Source organism: Ornithorhynchus anatinus, chromosome X1, assembly GCF_004115215.2.
Source record: "Ornithorhynchus anatinus isolate Pmale09 chromosome X1, mOrnAna1.pri.v4, whole genome shotgun sequence".
Lineage (NCBI taxonomy): Eukaryota > Metazoa > Chordata > Mammalia > Monotremata > Ornithorhynchidae > Ornithorhynchus > Ornithorhynchus anatinus.
In genome coordinates, this window is record NC_041749.1 from 58874420 (window position 1) to 58892127 (window position 17708).

The 17708-nt window shown below is 43.2% G+C and overlaps 1 protein-coding gene across 3 annotated transcripts in view; it reads left to right on the forward strand.

The window, feature by feature from the left end:
* Positions 1 to 17708, forward strand: part of FRMD4B (FERM domain containing 4B) — a 336920-nt gene that overhangs the window by 120616 nt on the left and 198596 nt on the right. Inside the window, exon 1 of one of the 3 annotated variants that reach the window (XM_029050697.2) lies at positions 217 to 313. The exons of the other annotated variants lie outside the window; for them this stretch is intronic. Coding sequence (XP_028906530.1) covers positions 311 to 313 — 3 coding nt within the window. The 5' untranslated portion in view covers positions 217 to 310. Of the gene's footprint in view, positions 1 to 216; positions 314 to 17708 lie in introns of those variants that run through there. 3 annotated transcript variants of the gene reach the window in all.

Here is a 17708-nt window from a genome sequence, read left to right on the forward strand (position 1 = left end):
AATTCTATCACTGATAGTCACTTTTTTCAGATTGATGCCATATAAAATACCTAATTTAACTTGCTTAAACATTCTTGTAATAGGCAATACTGCTGTCATGGTAAATACATATACTAAGCCCAACAGTTTTTGTTAAATTTGGGAACTCAGAAAGGTAAATTGAACAGCCAAATAGATTCCTCATTGAAAATTGTTTTCTTACCATGCAGTTTCTCAGGAAGCCTCTCCAATTCTTGATTGGTGATTTGCGACACTGTATCGTGGGGAGATGGAATGAGAATCAAGCTAGAGAGAACTGAACGGCTTCATAATGGTAATTACATCAGTACACTGAGAAACTTCAAAAGAGCGAGTTTATCAGCTAAAATGGATTTAAGCTATTTTTCATATAGGACTTCCCTAATGCCTGAAATGGAGGCTGGGCCTCTGTGGGAAGACAATTAACCCTGCTCTTGACTCACTTCACGAGAGGGAGATGTGTGGGGAGCATAAAGGAAGAAAGGGTGGAGAGCAAAAGGAGATGGTCTGTAAGCTTGCTGTGGGCAGGAAACGTGTCTACTAACCATGTACTCCACTCTCCCAAGTGCTCAGTAGAGTGCTCTCCACACAGTGAGCACTCAAACATCATTGATTGATTTGGTTGGAGGAAAATAAGTGGGAGGCAGGAGGAGGGACCTCTCTGTGGCAAAAGGGGGATTGCAGCAAGGAGAGAAGTCATAATAATGATGATAATAATGGTATTTGTTAACCACTTACTATGTGTCAAGCACTGTTCTAAGAACTGGGGTAGATACAAGCTAATTAGGTTTGATACAGTCCCTGTCCTACATGGGGCTCTCAGACTTAATCCCCATTTTACAAATGAGGTAACTGAGCCACAGAGAAATGAGTGACTTTCCCAGGTTACACAGCAGGCAAATGGTGGAGCCAGGAGTAGAACCCAGGTCCTTCTGATTCCTAGGCCCATGCTCTATCCACTAGACCATGCTGCTTCTCAGTGTTTTCCCATGCTTCCCACATAGGGAAGAGGGTTTGAGAAAGGATAAGGCAAGATGAGGTAGAGAGGAAAGGTTTCACCCTCTTTCCTTCCTATTCTTCAACCCTGATGTGAGGATGGAAAGCAGAGACAGAAAGAGATATGTGGGCTCATGTGCCACTTTGGTGGGTCTTGGAATATAAAAGGGTAGGAACCGTGAAGCCACACCTTAGTTACCTTCAGAAAATAATAAGAATAGTTGAGATGACAGTTTAATGACTTTCCTACTGGTTATGCCCACCTTTCAGCAACTAATTATTTATGAAAATATGGAATGGGAACAATATGAATAATTGGGATTGGATAGCAATGCCATATCTGTGTTCCTGCTGAACATCTTTGGTTGCTTGCCACTGACACAATCAGCTCTATTCCTCCTACCTCACCTTGTTGATCTCCTAGTACAGTCCAGTCTGTACACTTTGCTCCTCTAATGCCAACTTACTCTCTGTACCTTGATCCCATCTATCCTGCCTCTGACCCCTTACCCACATTCTCTCTCAGGCCTGGAATTCCCTCCCACTTTGTATCTGACACACCACCACTCTCCCCTTGTAAAAACACATACATCTCTTCCAAGAGGTCTTCCTTGATTAAGCCTTCATTTCTACAATCCACCCTCCCTTCTGTGCATATGCACTTGGCTATGTACTGCTTAAACACTTTGACACTCCAGCCCCCAGTACTTATATACATATCCTTATACTCTACTATTTTCTTTATCTGTAATTTATTTTAATGCCTGTCTCCACTTGTAGACTGTAAGCTCATTGTAGGCAGGGAATGTATCTACAAACTCTGTTGTATTGTATTTTCCCAACTACCTAGTAGAGTGCAGTGCACTCAGAGGTACTCAATAAATGCCACTGAGTGATTGATTCCCTAATGCAACCTGATGCATTAAATTGCCTTTTAGGCTTACCTTGCAAGTAAATGGTAAATAATCATGTTGTTAAGTTTTCTCACAGGAGCAATGTAACAAATCGGGAATTGGTTTCTGAACCAAAGCCAGATACCCTATTTTTATCAAAATTACTCAAAATTGTATACTCAATTAAGGATGGATAATGTAATTACATTAATGTATTTCTCTTGTAAATAGCGATCTCAGTGACATAATTGCATAAAATGTTAACACAGTACTTAACTACAGTAATGCCCTATACAAAGTGCATTACTTACTACTTACAAATTATCTAAAAAGCATAGACAAATTTTACTACCCCCCGCCTTTTTTTAACAATAAATGGGCTCATTCAGTCATACTTATTGAGTGCTTACTGTGTGCAGAGCACTGTACTAAGAGCTTGGGTTCATGGATGGGTATGATTAAGCCAGGTTTCCCCTTTCACCCTGCCCCCCCTTCTTACCTGTAGCTCTTGGGTACCCCTTCCCCAACCCCCACCTACCTGAATTCACCTTCCAGTGCCAGGTAGTTATGTATTACAGTTAACCGTGTAGAGCAATACACCATCAGGCCAGGCTCTTCAATCAATCAGTGGTATTTATTGAGCACTTACTCTGGGCAGAACACTGAACTAAGCACTTGGGAGAGTACAACAGAATTAGCAAGCATGTTTTCTGCCTATAACGAGCTTAAAGTCTAGAGGGGGAGACATTAATATGAATAAAAAAATAATTTCTAATATATAAATTAAAGATATGTACATAGGTGCTGTGGGATTGGGGGTGGGGCGAATATCAAATGTCCAAAGGACACCGAATGAAGTGCACAGGTGATGCACAAGGGAGACCGAGCTGAGGAAAAGAGAACTTAATTGGGAAGGGTCTCTTGGAGGAGATCTCACTTTAACAGTTCTTTGAAGGTGGAGAGAGTGGCAGTCTGGCATATATGGAGAGGGAGGGAGTTTCAGGCTAGGGGGAGGATATGGGAAAGGGATTGGTGAAGAGATCCTTCCTGGCTAAAGCCTCTCCCTCTCCCCACCCCTGCCAGAACCAGGCTGGGGACTGCTTCCAGCTGGCAGGGACAAGAGATGGAGCCAACATCTTGGCTCTGTCTCCAGAGCCTATGCGGCTTCAGTGTAGAGTGGTCATCCCCTATGCCATACAAGGAATATATGTGACATGTGACATTGCGTGTGTTAGGCTCTGGGCAGAGAGCGTACCATGATGTTCTAAACCCCCATTTTTTAGAACTGTGCTGATTTCACCCAATCTTAGAGCCTGTAAACTCATCCTCTAGACCGTAAGCTCATTTTGAGCAGGGAATGTGTCTGTTTATTGTTGTACTCTCCCAGCGCGTAGTTCAGTGCTCTGCACACAGTAAATGTGCAATAAATACGAGTGAATGAATGAATAAATACGATTGAATGAATGAAAGTCTGGAACAACATCCAAGCTGTGGAATTCAGCAGCTGGAGTTGCAGAGGAAGGGGGTTCGGGCCCCCAAATGAAATAAACAGAAGTATCTGGTACCCATCAAGGCTAGGTTAAACCCACTGCGGGCCCCAGGGATGATTGATTTTTTGCATCCTCTTTAAGAGACAGTCATACCACGACTTGGACAGACAGCATGGGGTGTCTCATCCCCGGGGCTGCGTTTGGTTTGCAAGATGTGGACATTGGACGGGTGGCAATGACGAACACAACGGAGCCAGGCCACACCACCTGGTCTCCTCCCTTGCTTCTCCCTCAGCCACCCTCTCTTTTGCAGAGAGGAGAAATTTAATATGGCCACCACGTACATGCAGTGTCAAGGAGCAGAGAAGCAGCAGGGCCTAGTGTGAAGAGTACAGCACTGGGAGTCGGCAGTTCCAATCCCAGCTCTTCCACTTGCCTGCTGTGTGACCTTGGACAAGTCACTTAACCTCTCTGTGCCTGCTTCTTCATCTGTAAAATGGGGGGTTCTCCTTCGTTTTTAGGGGAAAGGCATGAGTAGTGGGTCAGATAGGTAAATCTCAAGCAAGGTACTGTTAGAAGCTTAGGTTGGAAGGAGCAAAGAGTAAGCAGTTCCCCTAGTGGGGAACACGGCAATAGCACAATTGTAGAAAGTTTACAGAGCATCATGGGTTAATTATTACAATTGTGGTATTTGTTAAGCACTTATCATGTGCCAGACACTGTACTAAGGGTTGGGTGGGATAAAAGCAAATTAGGTTGGACACAGTCCCTGTCCCACATCAGGTCAGTCTTAATCCCCATTTTCCAGATGTGGTAACTGAAGCCCAGAGAAAACTTGCCCAAGGTCACACAGCAGACCAGTGGCAGAGCTGGGATGAGAACTCAAGTCCTTCTGACTCTCAGGCCCCTCATCTATCTACTAGACTTCACTAAAGTTAACAATATAGTCTCTGCAGTTTACGTTTAGTAAATCAGTGCGCAAGAAGATTGAAAGTCATGATATATGAAATTGCTTACTACAAAACCTGTCTCTTGCTTAATGTTCCAACTTGATTTCACCCATGTAACATGGAACTGGCATTAGAGTTTCTCCATCAGGGATAGAGAAAAATTTTGCATGAACTGGCTGAAAGATTGGTGGACCTGTAGCTTGATGTCTAATTTATCAAAGGGGTATTCAGATTTGAAAACTGTTCCAACAATATCTGGTTGTATCACCCCCTGAGACTCTCACTAACACTTGATGATATTAATAACAGTAATAATAGTGGTATTTGTTAAGCACGTACTCCGTGCCAGGCCTGTATTAAGCACTAAGGTAGATCCAAGGTAATCAGATTGGAAATAGTCCATGTCCCCCATGAGGCTCACAGTCTTCATTCCCATTTTACAGATGAAGTAACCGAAGCACAGAGAAGTGAAGTGACTTGGCCAAGGTCACATAGCAGACAAGTGGCAAAAGGGGATTAGAACTCAGGTCCTTCTGCCTCCCAGGCCTGTGCCCTATCCACTAGGCCACGCTCCTTCTCACCAACTTTATGTTGGTGGTATGCTATGTATCCTGATGGAACAGGTCTCTGCTTTCTCTTGCTCTGTGGGATGACTCAGCTACACTTCCACAATGGATTGGGAACAATCCCGAGTTCTCCATTAACTATTTCCCTCTCCAACTTCCTTTTTTATTGTTTTCACTTTGGGTGCTTCCAAATGTCACCGTTTTCACTTTAGGTACATCTGATAAAACCAGTGCTGGCGTCAGTTATCCTCCCTGATATATTGGTGGCGTGATCCTTTTTCCTCTTTGGAACCATTTCCTTTCTTTCCCAAAAGGTCTTTGCCCCTCCTTTACATCATCAGTCTAACAGATTAGATTGCTTGGGTTTAAAATCTGGAAGGTACTGGTTCAGCAAAAAATTGTTGAAATCGCTTTTTCACCTGTGCAAAATTAGGGTAAATTAAAACTTGGATTGAGCATTTCTCACATCATTAGGCACCAGCAGCATATTTTGGGTAACTATTTGCTGAGCAAAGGAACCCGGAAGAAGAGAAGGACCCAGGAGGTTGGAGTCAAAGAAGCAGGTGGTCTGGGGAATGGGGGAGTGGCAGCCTGAGGGAGAGAGCTTGAACCCAAAAGCTAAAGTCAAGCTAGGACCTGTGGGCTAAGAGCCAGGGAGAAACATAGGGCCAGCAAAATGGCAAGCCTGGGAGAAAGAAGAATGGGACTACTGGTCAAAGGCAAGCAGGGGATTGTGGATTGTGAGAATCATGGAGCAGGGAAACTGTGGGATTAGCCTATAGACTGTAAATTCATTGTGGGCAGGGAATTTGTCTGTTTATTTTTGTATTGTACTCTCCCAAGCACTTAATACAGTGCTCCACACACAGTAAGCGCTCAATAAATATGAATGAATGAAAGAAAGTGAGTAGAAGATAGGCAGGTGGGAAGTAGTCGGGGAGACCCAAGCAGAGAGGGGAAAATGCTAACCAATGACATCTAGAACCTAAGCCTCCCAAATAGAGTTTGGTTTTGTAATTCTCCCTATCTCCTTTTACATTTGCATATCTTCTCATTATACTGTAAGCTATTCAAAAGCAGAAATCTTTTCTTATACCTTACGTGTGGCATTGTGCAAAAATAGGTGTTAAATTCTGTTGCTATTACCATTTTTTTAATCATCATGGCATTGGCAAAAAGTTTTACATTTGTTCATTCAATAGTATTTATTGAGCACTTACTATGTGCAGAGCACTGTACTAAGCGCTTGGAATGTACAAGTCGGCACATATGGAGATATCTGATATCCAGGATAGTCCACCAAACTTACTGATCAGGCTGTTCACATGCTACTTCAAGTCTCTCTAGTATTCAAGGCTTCCCTTCAATTTGAAGGCATTTCACTCCCCTATCCCTGCTTTCCTAATGGCCCCATTCTCTTGATGCACCTTGCTTGCATCCTTCACTCCAGTCAAGCAAACCTTCTTGCCATGTCCTGTACACACTACCCTTTTTTTTAAAAAAAATATGGTATTCTTTATGTGGTCACAATGTGCTAGGCATTGTACTAAGTGCTGGGGTAGGTACAAGCTAATCAGCTTGGACACAATGTCCCACGTGGGGCTCACAGTCTTAATCCCCATTTTACAGATGAGGTACCTGAGGCACAGAGAAGTGACTTGCCCAAGGTCACACAGCAGACAAGTGGAGGAACCAGGATTAAAACACAGGGTCTTCTGACTCCTAGGCCTGTGCACTATCCACTAGGTCATTATGCTTCTTTTTCTCCTGCTGTCATAGTCTTAAATTTTTTTATGGTGTTTGTTAAATGACTATGTGCCAGACACCATACTAAGTGCTTGGGTAGATAGCTACAACCTAATCAGGTTGGATGCAGTCCCTGTCCCTCACAGGGCCTATAGTCTTAATCCCCATTTTACAGATGATGTAACTGAGGCACAGAGAAGTTAAGTGGCTGGCCCAAGATTGAACAGCAGACAAGTGGTGGAACCCGGATTAGGACCCTTCTGACTTCCAGACCCATGGCTTTTTCCACTATGCAACACTACTTCCATAGCCCAGGGCAACCTGTAAGTTAATTGTGAGCAGGGACTGTGTCTGTTTATTGTTATATTGTACTCTCCAAAGCACTTAGTACAATGCTCTGCACACAGTAAGCGCTCAATAAATACAGCTGACTGACAAAAACTTTCCTTTCTCTCATTTTACCTCATCTTTGTCCTCCTGAACTCAACTCAAAGTCCACTTTCTCCAGGAAGCCTTCCCTGATGAACCCAGATCCACCTACTACCCTATAGCATCCTGTGCACCCAACCTACGCTCCTCTACAAGGACATTTGTGAATTCCTTATAATCATGGTTGAGGGATGTTTTCTATTTGTAAAAGACAATGTGGAGTAGAGCCATGTAAAGTGAACCCAGTTTTATTCAAACAGATTAGGTCCCAGAGCCAATCAGGCCAGCCTTTGAACAAATGATTGCTTACCACTGCAGTCTGAGAGGGTCTTCCGCTGACCCCTCACCCAGGTCCTGCCTCTGGCCTGGATCACCCTCCCTCCTCAAATCAGGCAGACAATTACTCTCCTCCCATTCAAAGCCTTATTGAAGGCAAATCTCCTCCAGAAGGCCTTCCCTAAGCCCCCCACCTCCTCTTCTCCCACTCCCTGCTGCATCGCCCTGACTTGCAAACTCCTCACCATCAAACAAAAACTCCTCACCGGCTTTAAAGCACTCCATCACCTTGCCCCCTCCTACCTTACCTCGCTTCTCTCCTTCTACAACCCAGCCCCGCATACTTTACTCCTCTGGTGCTAACCTTCTCACTGTGCCCCTATCTTGCCTGTCTAGCCACTGACGCCTGGCCCACGTCCTACCTCTGGCCTGGAATGCCCTCCCTCCTCAAATCCACCAGACAATTACTGAATGCACAACTCCTCCAAGAGGCCTTCCCAGACTAAGCCCCACTTTTCCTCATCTCCCACTCCCTTCTGCATCACCCTGACTTGCTCCCTTTGCTCTTTTCCCCTCTCCCAGCCCCAAAGCACTTATGTATATATCTGTAATTTTATTTACTTAGATTTATGTCTATTTGTATTGATATCTGTCTCCCCCCACCCCCACCCCCAGACTGTGAGCTCATTGTGGTCAGGGATTGTCAGTCTTTATTGTTGCATTGTACTTTCTCAAGTGCTCAGTACAGTGCTTTGCGTACAGTGCTTAATAAATGCAATTGAATGAATGAATGTTCTTCCCCACTCCCAGCCCCAGTCTGTACCTATCTGTAATTTATTTTTTATATTAATGTCTGTCTCCCCCTCCTCTAGACCATAAGCTCGTTGTGGGAGGGGAATGTGTCTGTTTATGGTTGCATTGTACTCTCCCATGTGCTTAGTGCATTGCTCTGCGTACAGTAAGTACTCAATAAATACCATTGAATGAATGAATGAATGAGGTAGGCCTATGGTGGAGTAAGTAGGTTTAGAGAAGACAGTTAGGTGCTTTGAAGGGACAGCAATATACTGGGGAAATATTTTGCATTCATTTCTGGTATTATTACAGAAACATCACTCACAACTCATAGCTGTTCCAAAGTTGATTTAGACACACACACACAAACCCCAACGAAGAGCAGCGTTTGGAGAAGTAACCGCTGTACATGAGATAGCCTTTTGCTGCTGTTTCCAAATGTGAAGAAGTCCTTATCTCTTCTAGAGGAAAAAATGGCAAATTTGATCAACTGCTCTGATAAGGATAAGAACGTTGGACACTAAATATAAAGATGCAGAAGTGAAATAGATGCAATTTTGGCAAATAAAACTAGGGGCATTTTGGAGTATCTATGAACATTGCTGCCCTCATGTACTGCAGCTGTGTCTGTTCACCATAGCGCATGCTTTTCAAATACTGGATATTCAAAATAAAGGCCTCCAAAATAATACACCAAGTTACCAAAAGAGATTGGGAGATCTGAATGTATTCCTTTATTAGTGACTAAGTATCCCACTAGTTTTTAATGTCCTTGAATCTGGGAACACAGTTTTCACAAATCATGTAAATTTCATATTCATTCATTCAGTCGTATTTATTGAGCACTTACTGTGTGCAGAGCATTGTACTAGGTGCTTGGAAAGTACAATTTGGCAACAGATAGAGTCCCTACCCAACAACGGCTCACAGTCTCACAGTCTAGAAGGGGGAGACAGACAACAAAACAAAGTAAGTAGGCAGATATAGCATCAAAATAGATAAATAGAATTATAGATATATACATATCATTAATAAAATGAATAGAAAAATATGTACAAATATACACAAGTGCTGTGGGGTGGGGAAGGGAGTAGAGTAGAGGGAGGGAGTAGAGGCGATGGGGAGGGGAGGAGGAGCGGAGGAAAAGGGGGGCTCAGTCTGGGAAGGCCTCCTGGAGGAGTTAAGCTCTCAGTAGGGCTTTGAAGGAGGAAGAGAGCTAGTTTGGCAGATGTGAGGGGGGAGGGCATTCCAGGCCAGAGGTAGGATGTGGACCAGGTGTTGATGGCGATGGCGGGACAGGTGAGAACGAGGCACAGTGAGGAGGTTAGCCGCAGAGGAGTGGAATGTACGGGCTGGGCTGGAGAAGGAGAGAAGGGGGTGAGGTAGGAGGGGGTAAGGTGATGGAGAGCTTCGGAGCCAATTGTGAGGAGTTTTCGCTTGATATGAAGGTTGACAGGCAACCTCTGGAGATTTTTGAAGAGGGGGGTGACATGCGCAGCGCGTTTCTGTAGAAAGATAATCCAGGCAACAGAGTGACGTATAGACTGAAGTGGAGAGAGACAGGAGGATGGGAGATCAGAAAGGAGGCTGATGCAGTAATCCAGGCAGGATATGATGAGAGATTGTACCAACAAGGTAGCGGTTTGGATGGAGAGGAAAGGGTGGATCTTGGCGATGTTGTGAAAGTGAGATGGGCAGGTTTTGGTGACTGATTGGATATGTGGGGTATTTGTACAGTGCTTTGCACCCTTTTTTGCTGCTATAACATTAGATTGTAAACTCCTTAAGGGGAGGGACCTGATCTCCTATTTGCTTATTGTTTGCTCCCAAGTGCCTAGTATTGTACTCCTCAGACAAGCACTCAATAGATACTGACTGATTGGTGATAGCATTTATATGCTTTCAAGCCTGAAACAGAATGAATAGCTCAGATGATAGCAAGTGGGCCACATTATCACTTTGGGTTACCGGTTCAAGTTTAAGCATGGATTATAAATGCCTGGAAACCTCCCTGTTAAGACTTTTTAAAAGTCTAGACTTGTGGTTTTATATCTAGGCTTATATGACGGTCCACAGTGCAAAAATATTTCCTTTATGGTCCCAGTTCATCCACTGGAAAGGACAAATGACTGCAATATTCAGGGAAGTCACTGTAGTAGTTTTCACAGGATCTGGGCATGGGGGAGGGGGTGAAGGGGTGGAGAAGAGCACTGGTATTAGCATCATTTATTTCTATTTGATTAATTGATATGACTGGTCTCAAGTATTTTGTCCAGTGTCAACATGGGGTATCACGAGTTCTCCCATGGGTGTTAACCTGAGAACCAGTTCTGTTTAATATTTTTATTGATGATTTGGATGAGGGAGTCAGGAATCTGTTCATGAATTTTGCAGATAATGGTAAATCGAGCAAAATTGCTAATATTTTATAAGACAGGGATAAGATTCTAGGTGACCAAGGATATGGGGCAAAAAACAAATATAGGGTAGGGATCAACTGATCAGGCACATACATGTTCCCCCTCTTATTTAGACTATGAGCTCCATATGGGACAGGGACAGTGTCCAATCTGGTTAACTATGGGTCAAGTACTTAGAACAGTGCTTGACCCAGAGTAAGCGCTTAACAAATACCATCATAATAATGTACAGCTAACATTCATAGTTCATACTGAGTAATGTCAGCAATATCTTGAAATGTATTAACCAATACCACAATTAATTATGCAAGGCTGAATGTAATCCTCTTGCTCCACTCTGCATTGGCCAGACCCCTAGTAAAGTATCCTGAACCAGTTCTTTAAAAAGGGATGTGGAAAAGCTGGAGAGAGTCCAGAGAAGAGTAACAAAAATGATTGAGGATGGAAAGTAGTGGCTATTATGAAATGTTCAAGGAATTGTGGTTGTTTAGTCTGGAATAGAAGCTAATGGGTGTTTTAATAACTGTCTTAAAGTATTAAAGAGTTTTTATGAGGAGAATAATAATAATAATAATGTTGGTATTTGTTAAGCGCTTACTATGTGCAGAGCACTATTCTAAGCGCTGGGGTAAACACAGGGGAATCAGATTGTCCCATGTGGGGCTCACAGTCTTAATCCCCATTTTACAGATGAGGGAACTGAGGCACAGAGAAGTTAAGTGACTTGCCCACAGTCACACAGCTGACAAGTGGCAGAGCTGGGATTCGAACTCATGAGCCCTGACTCCAAAGCCCGTGCTCTTTCCACTGCGCCACGCTGCTTCTCTGACCAGTGCACAAAGATGATTGAAAATGGAAGTGAGTGTAAATTAAAGCAGGAAAGATATCAATCAGATACAAGGGGAGACATTGCTTGAACTCTATCCCTGGAAACCTTTAAGAAAAGAATAGGCATGCCCTCGTGTTCCTACTTGTATCATCCTCAGCACTTATGTATATGTGGTTACATTCAATTATTTATTTTGATTGCTGTTGAAAATCCTTCCGTGTCTATCACCCTTATTAGAGTGCTAACTCCTTGTGATCAGGGAATGTGTCACTTGTTTTTACTTCTCAAGTCTTAATTCAGTGCATTGCACTCAGTGGGTACTCAATAATAATGATTTATTATTATGGTGTTTATTAAGCACTTGCTATGTACCGAACACTGTACTTAGGGTAGACACAAGATAATCAGGTTGGACACAGTCCCTGTCCCACATGGGACTCACTGTCTAGGAGGAGGGAGAACAGGTATTGAATCCCCATTTTACAGATGAGGAAACTGAGGAGCAGAGAAGGTCACATAACAGACAAGTGGCAGAGCCAGGATTAGCTTCCAGATATACTGACTCCCATGCCCTTGCAACAGCATGGCCTAGTGAATAGAGCATGGGCCTGGGAGTCAGAAGGGCCTGGGTTCTAATTCCGACTCTGCCACATGTCTGCTGCATGACCTTGGGCAAGTCACTTAACTTCTCTGTGCCTCAGTTACCTAAAAAATGGGGATTGAGTGTGAGCCCAGTGTGGGAATGGGACTGTGTCCAACCTCATTAACTTATATTTCCCCCAGCATTTAGAACATTGCTTGGCGCATAGTAAGCACCATAACAAGTACCATAATTATAAATGCTCTCACTACTACTATTACTCTGTTGTGGATGGTTTAGTCATTTATGTACCTGAAGACAAGGAACTGGACCAGATAGGAGGTTTCTTGAGGCCCCTTCCAATTATGTGATTCCATGATTCACAGAAGTTTCTAGAATAAATAGAAAACAAGACACTGAGTCTGCCAGACCACAGATCTCCCCATCCTAAAAGCCCTCCTAAAAGTCACACCTCCTCCAAGAGGTCTTCCCCAATTAACTTTATGCCCCACCACAGGCCTTAAGCAGCATGACTTAGTGGAAAGAGCACAGGCTTGGGAGTCAGAGGTCATGGGTTCTAATTCTGGCTCCACCACTTATCAGCTGTGTGACTTTGGGCAAGTCACTTAACTTCACTGTGCCTCAGTTACCTCAATGGGGATTAAGACTGTGAGCCCCACCTGGGACAACCTGATTACCTTGTATCTACTCCAGCACTTAGAAAAGTGCTTGGCACATAGTAAGTGCTTAACAAATACCATCATTATTATTACTATCCTCCCAACTGCCACCTTAATAATAGTAATGATTATGGTACTTATTAAGCGCTTACTCTGTGTCAAGCACTGTTCTCAGCGCTGGGATAGATACAAGTTAATCAGGTTGGACACACTCCCTGTCCCACATGGAGCTCACACTTTTAATCCCCATTTTATAGGTGAGGTTAACTGAGGCTCAGGAAAGTGAAGTGACTTGCCCAAGGTCACACAGCAGACAAGAATAGGAGCCGGGATTAGAACCCATGACCACCTGACTGCCAGGCTCATGCTCTATCCTCTAAACCATTTTAAAAGCTGTGTTTGTGCGTGCATATTTATTCACTTATCTCTTTAGTCTCTTGTTATAACCAGAATTTTGTGTCTGTCTCACCCATTTTACTATAAGCTTGGCGATAGCAAGGATCAGGTCTTTTATCTCTATTGTACTCTCTCAAGGACACCCATTGATTGATTGACTTAAAAGTCTGATAGAAATGTCTAGTATAGTACTGCATACCCTATGGGCATTCAGTAAATGCTTACTGACCAGATGACTGACTTGACAAAATAAATCAGCAGCTCAAATTATTTCACAAATTTGGGTGAGTCAAAATATCGCTAGTCATTTCAAGGAAAAGATTTTGAAGTATGCTTAGATAGTCTCAGATTCCCTAGTCATTGTGTTTTATTTTGGCTGTCAGTTTAGCTTTATAAAACTATTTTACATTGACTTCTTTCTAATCTTTCCCCTCCTTTCACTTTTTTGACTCACCCATCAAAAGTGAGTTGCCCATGAAATGTATATGTAAATATTTTCATACTCACTAATCAGTGGACAATTCATAAATGTCAAAAGGTTTTGCAAGTTGTTCACTTTGAGGATAATTGAAACCAAGGTCAGGGTCAGACCTCATCTCTGCAGTGGTCTGAAATATACAAAGGTACAATGTAGGGGAAATGTTCCCGCTGTTGAGTTGGATGTGTTTCCTATTTTAGTCTAATGCCTCAGTGTTGAGATTGGACTTTTCATATTTGTTTTATATCCAACATTTACATTTGTGCCCAAACTGATCTGTAATAATAAATATGCTATTTGCTGAGCACTTACTATGTGTCAAGCCCTGTACTAAGCTCTGAGGCAGCTGCAGGTTAATCAGGTCCCATGTGGGGCTTACAACTTAAGTAGGAGGGAGAACAGGTATAGAATTCCCATTTTTCAGATGAGGGAACTGAGGCACAGAGAAGCAAAGTGAATTGCCCAAGGTCACACTGCAGACAAGTGGCAGAGCCAGGATTAGAACCCAGGTCCTGTGTCTCCCAGGCCCAAGTCCTTTGTCTCCCAGGCCCAAGTTCTTTCCATTAGGCCACACTGCTTCTGCTAGGCTATGCTGCTGCTTCTATATATAATTATAAACAATGTCTCTTGATTCATCCCAGCTTGAAATTTCATCTTATCATTTATTTTCTAATGGGTCAAGACATTGATTTTTAAAAAGACATTTCTCCCTCAGTAAAGGTAGAGGTTTTTGTTTATTAAATGTCAGCTTCCAGGTCTTTGTCTAAGGCTGTCAAATGCAAGACAAGACAAAGCTTGTTTGGGGAAAAACAATGTTTAAATGAGCATCTAGAACGCTTTTTTTAAAAAGCACAATGTTACTTCCACCTGATGGCAGGTTTTTTGGAGTAGTCTGTATATTTAACAGAGGTATACTCACTTCCATCATTTGGAACATGATAATCTAAGTCATCATCACACAGGTCACCACATCACACAATATTTCCTGCACATTTTCTGTAACAAATTGAAAAAAAATGGTGCAAGTAACTTTCCATTTTGTTTTGGAGATGCAAGCTAGAATGAATAGCTATGGAGTTTGAGAGTCTCTCCCTTCCCACCCCCACCCCCCATCCCACTTTGGAAAATTTAGTGAACAAAATGTAATGAAAAACCCCGTAAAGGTCTCCTGAGTTGTTAAAAAAAAATCCAGGAGGCTTAACTTCCAGATAAATTACAGCAAAGTATTTTAAAGAATATTAAAAAGTATCCTTTTCATTTCTTCCTCTGATATGATCCCAGGCCTTAGGCTTCCAGTCTCATTTTACCTGGAAAGGGCTGAGTACTTTCCATGACAGCCTGGACAAAATCACTTCCTGCCAAAGAGATTTCTGTTTTGGTTTCAGGAGTTGTGGATTTTTTTGGACAATAACCCCGCCTCCTCCTCATCCTTCCCCCCCCCCCCCCCCCCGCCCCTCGTCCCCCATCCAGGCAGTGAGGATGGTACAGGTCTGTGGGGGAGGTGGTCCTCAGAAAAGACCCCCTCCAAGCCCTCTTCTCCTGCCAATGCCGCCACCAGCCCTCCCCCATCGCATCCTGGTCCATCCCCAGACTCAGGCTTTGCAGCCCCCGAGGCAGGAAACAAAATTGCAGAAATGGCTGCTGATGGTGGCGGAAGCAGCAGTAGATATTAAAAAATGCATGAGTTAAAAGAACAGAAAAGCTTCAGAAAAGCTTGAGAGGAGAAAGCACAGGGGGACCAGGAAGGCAGAGGAGTTGGGGGGTTGGTTTTGTGACCAGCAGAGAAAAGATGACAGGAAAATTACAAAGCAGGAACTGGAGAAGGTGGGATGAAAGGTGGGGGCCAGGGGAACAGGACCTAGTTTATGTACCTTTAAAGAAAAAAGATCCTTTTTTCAAGCTTTGACCAACAGTGTGGCAAAAGTTGTTGAGCTGACAAAAAACTTGCTGGTTTCATAACATCCCTTCAGAAATCACTTCCTCTTTGAAGTGATTTCGACTCAGGCTTTGTGCTTTGCTCAACAATGTGGCAGAAGTCACTGTGCTGGCAGGCTACAGCTGGGAAAACACAGGAAAACCCAGCTGTTGCTGTTATTGCACAGACAGGTACAATGGTACAGAGGAATACAGAATAAATATGCACCCAGTTAGGCATTTCATCTGAGCAGGTATATTTTAAAATAATTAAAATGACCTGATCCCATGCATGAGGGCTGTGAATAGAGGCCAGTATAATTAACTGGGGGACAGATGAAACCATTACCTCTAATTCCCCATTCTATTATATTCTGCCACAACATCACCAGTCAGTTACCCAGAATGTTGTATATTACATATGAATGAAAGAAGTTACCCCTAGATGGAGGTAGATAGCAGGGTATTGAAACAAATGAAGTTGTATGGCATCGGTGGCATCTCCCCTGGTAAATAAGTTGAGCCTTGGTCCAGTCACAGAGACTTTGGGTCAGAGAATTTGCACAAAGGGGCTGATATACACGCTGGTGGTTTGCAGAGTGCTACTCATACGCTCATGTATTCCACTCATGTTCCTGCTAGGGTAATGGATGCATCAGGCAGATGGGCAGCATGCTGTAAAATGTAATAATAATAATAATAATTGTGGTCTTTGTGAAGCGCTTACTATGTGTCAGGTACTGTACTAAACACTGGGGTCGATACAAGCAAATGGGGTCGGATACAGTCCCTGTCCCTTGTGGGGCTCACAGTCTTAACCCCCATTATACAGATGAGGTTACTGAGGCACAGAGAAGTTAACGTATGCCAGATTTTTACATATACATCCCCTTTATGGCCCAAGTAACAGTAACATAATGCTGATGCTGTCTTTTAGCTCCATAGACTCAATAAATTCCATCTACTGATGGTTGCCAGGGAAGCTGCCCCCATAGGCACAGTAGGCCTTGCTACCCACGATAACCTGCTATTTTCAGGTGGTTCTTCAGACAGAAGCCTTCAGCACACACATCCTGCCCCCACCTACTAACTGCATTAGAATTATTATAACATTATTATAATTATTATAATGAAGCAGTACCTTTGAAATGCCTCATTCTTTTGACAAAATCTTAACTGTACCAGGGGAATTAGCACACAGTGAATCATTCCTGTGAAAAATTGAATTTAAAAGAAAGTACCATCAACACCCTGCTCTTCTAATAGGCTTGAGAACATCATTTTCTAGAGCACCTTAGTTGTGATAATTGTGTAATAAGAAGGTGTGAATTCTTCCTGCTGTACCACCTATCATGATGGGTGGTACTGCTACTGGAAAGGGATTCTGTGATTATTTTCTTTCCAACCTGCCACTGGCCTCATTTTCTAATTTTTTTTTTTTCTGAGGTTGGGAGTTGTCCTGGCCAAGTCAACGTCCTGTGTCAGTCAAAGTGTGCTGTATGAGTCAACAGTTTGGTCTGGATGGGGTGCTGCCATTCCAGGGAAAGATTTAGAAGGAAGGGCGTTGGTGAAAGAAGATTAAATTTGGGAAAAGTGCTCATTACTTCACTCTTTTTTGGAAGAATGATTGTGGAAGGTGGAGGCCAGCAACTTCTGGAATTTCTGGGCTGGTTTTGGACGGTTGCTCTTGGAAGAGGATGTGGGTAGGCTTTCTCAGCAGCGACCTAGCCCAAGGGAGGAACGGTGGAGTCTTTGGTAGATGTGTGCTTTGTTTAAGGGGAAAGTGTGAGGTGGGCATGGTAACTGATCTGTTTGGGATGTGCAGCTACTCTATATTAGTAATACAGAATCTTATTAGTGGCTTTCTAGGAAATCAAGAGATTAGAAAGACTGTGGGGATAGGCTCTGCGATTGGCCAACAAACTTCTATCTCCAAGATAGGATGCTGGAAGGAGATAACATTTCATTTACTCCTTTCATAAGGAAGGGCCTCTGCCATTCATACAAGTTCCGTGATTCTGGAGTTGTCATTCCACTACTAACAAATTATGAGTCCCTTAAGAACAGCACCTCAAAGGAAAATGAAGCACTTGTTATCGTTGCCTTGGCCTTTCAGCTTTCACATCAATTCTACTCCAAAGACCCTGGTGTGCCTCATCTCTCGTCTCTCAAAGGTTAAAGCAGACCACAAAAGTTCTGTTACCTCCATGTGCTATAAAGATGATTAGGCTGAGCTCTACCCCCTAACCTGG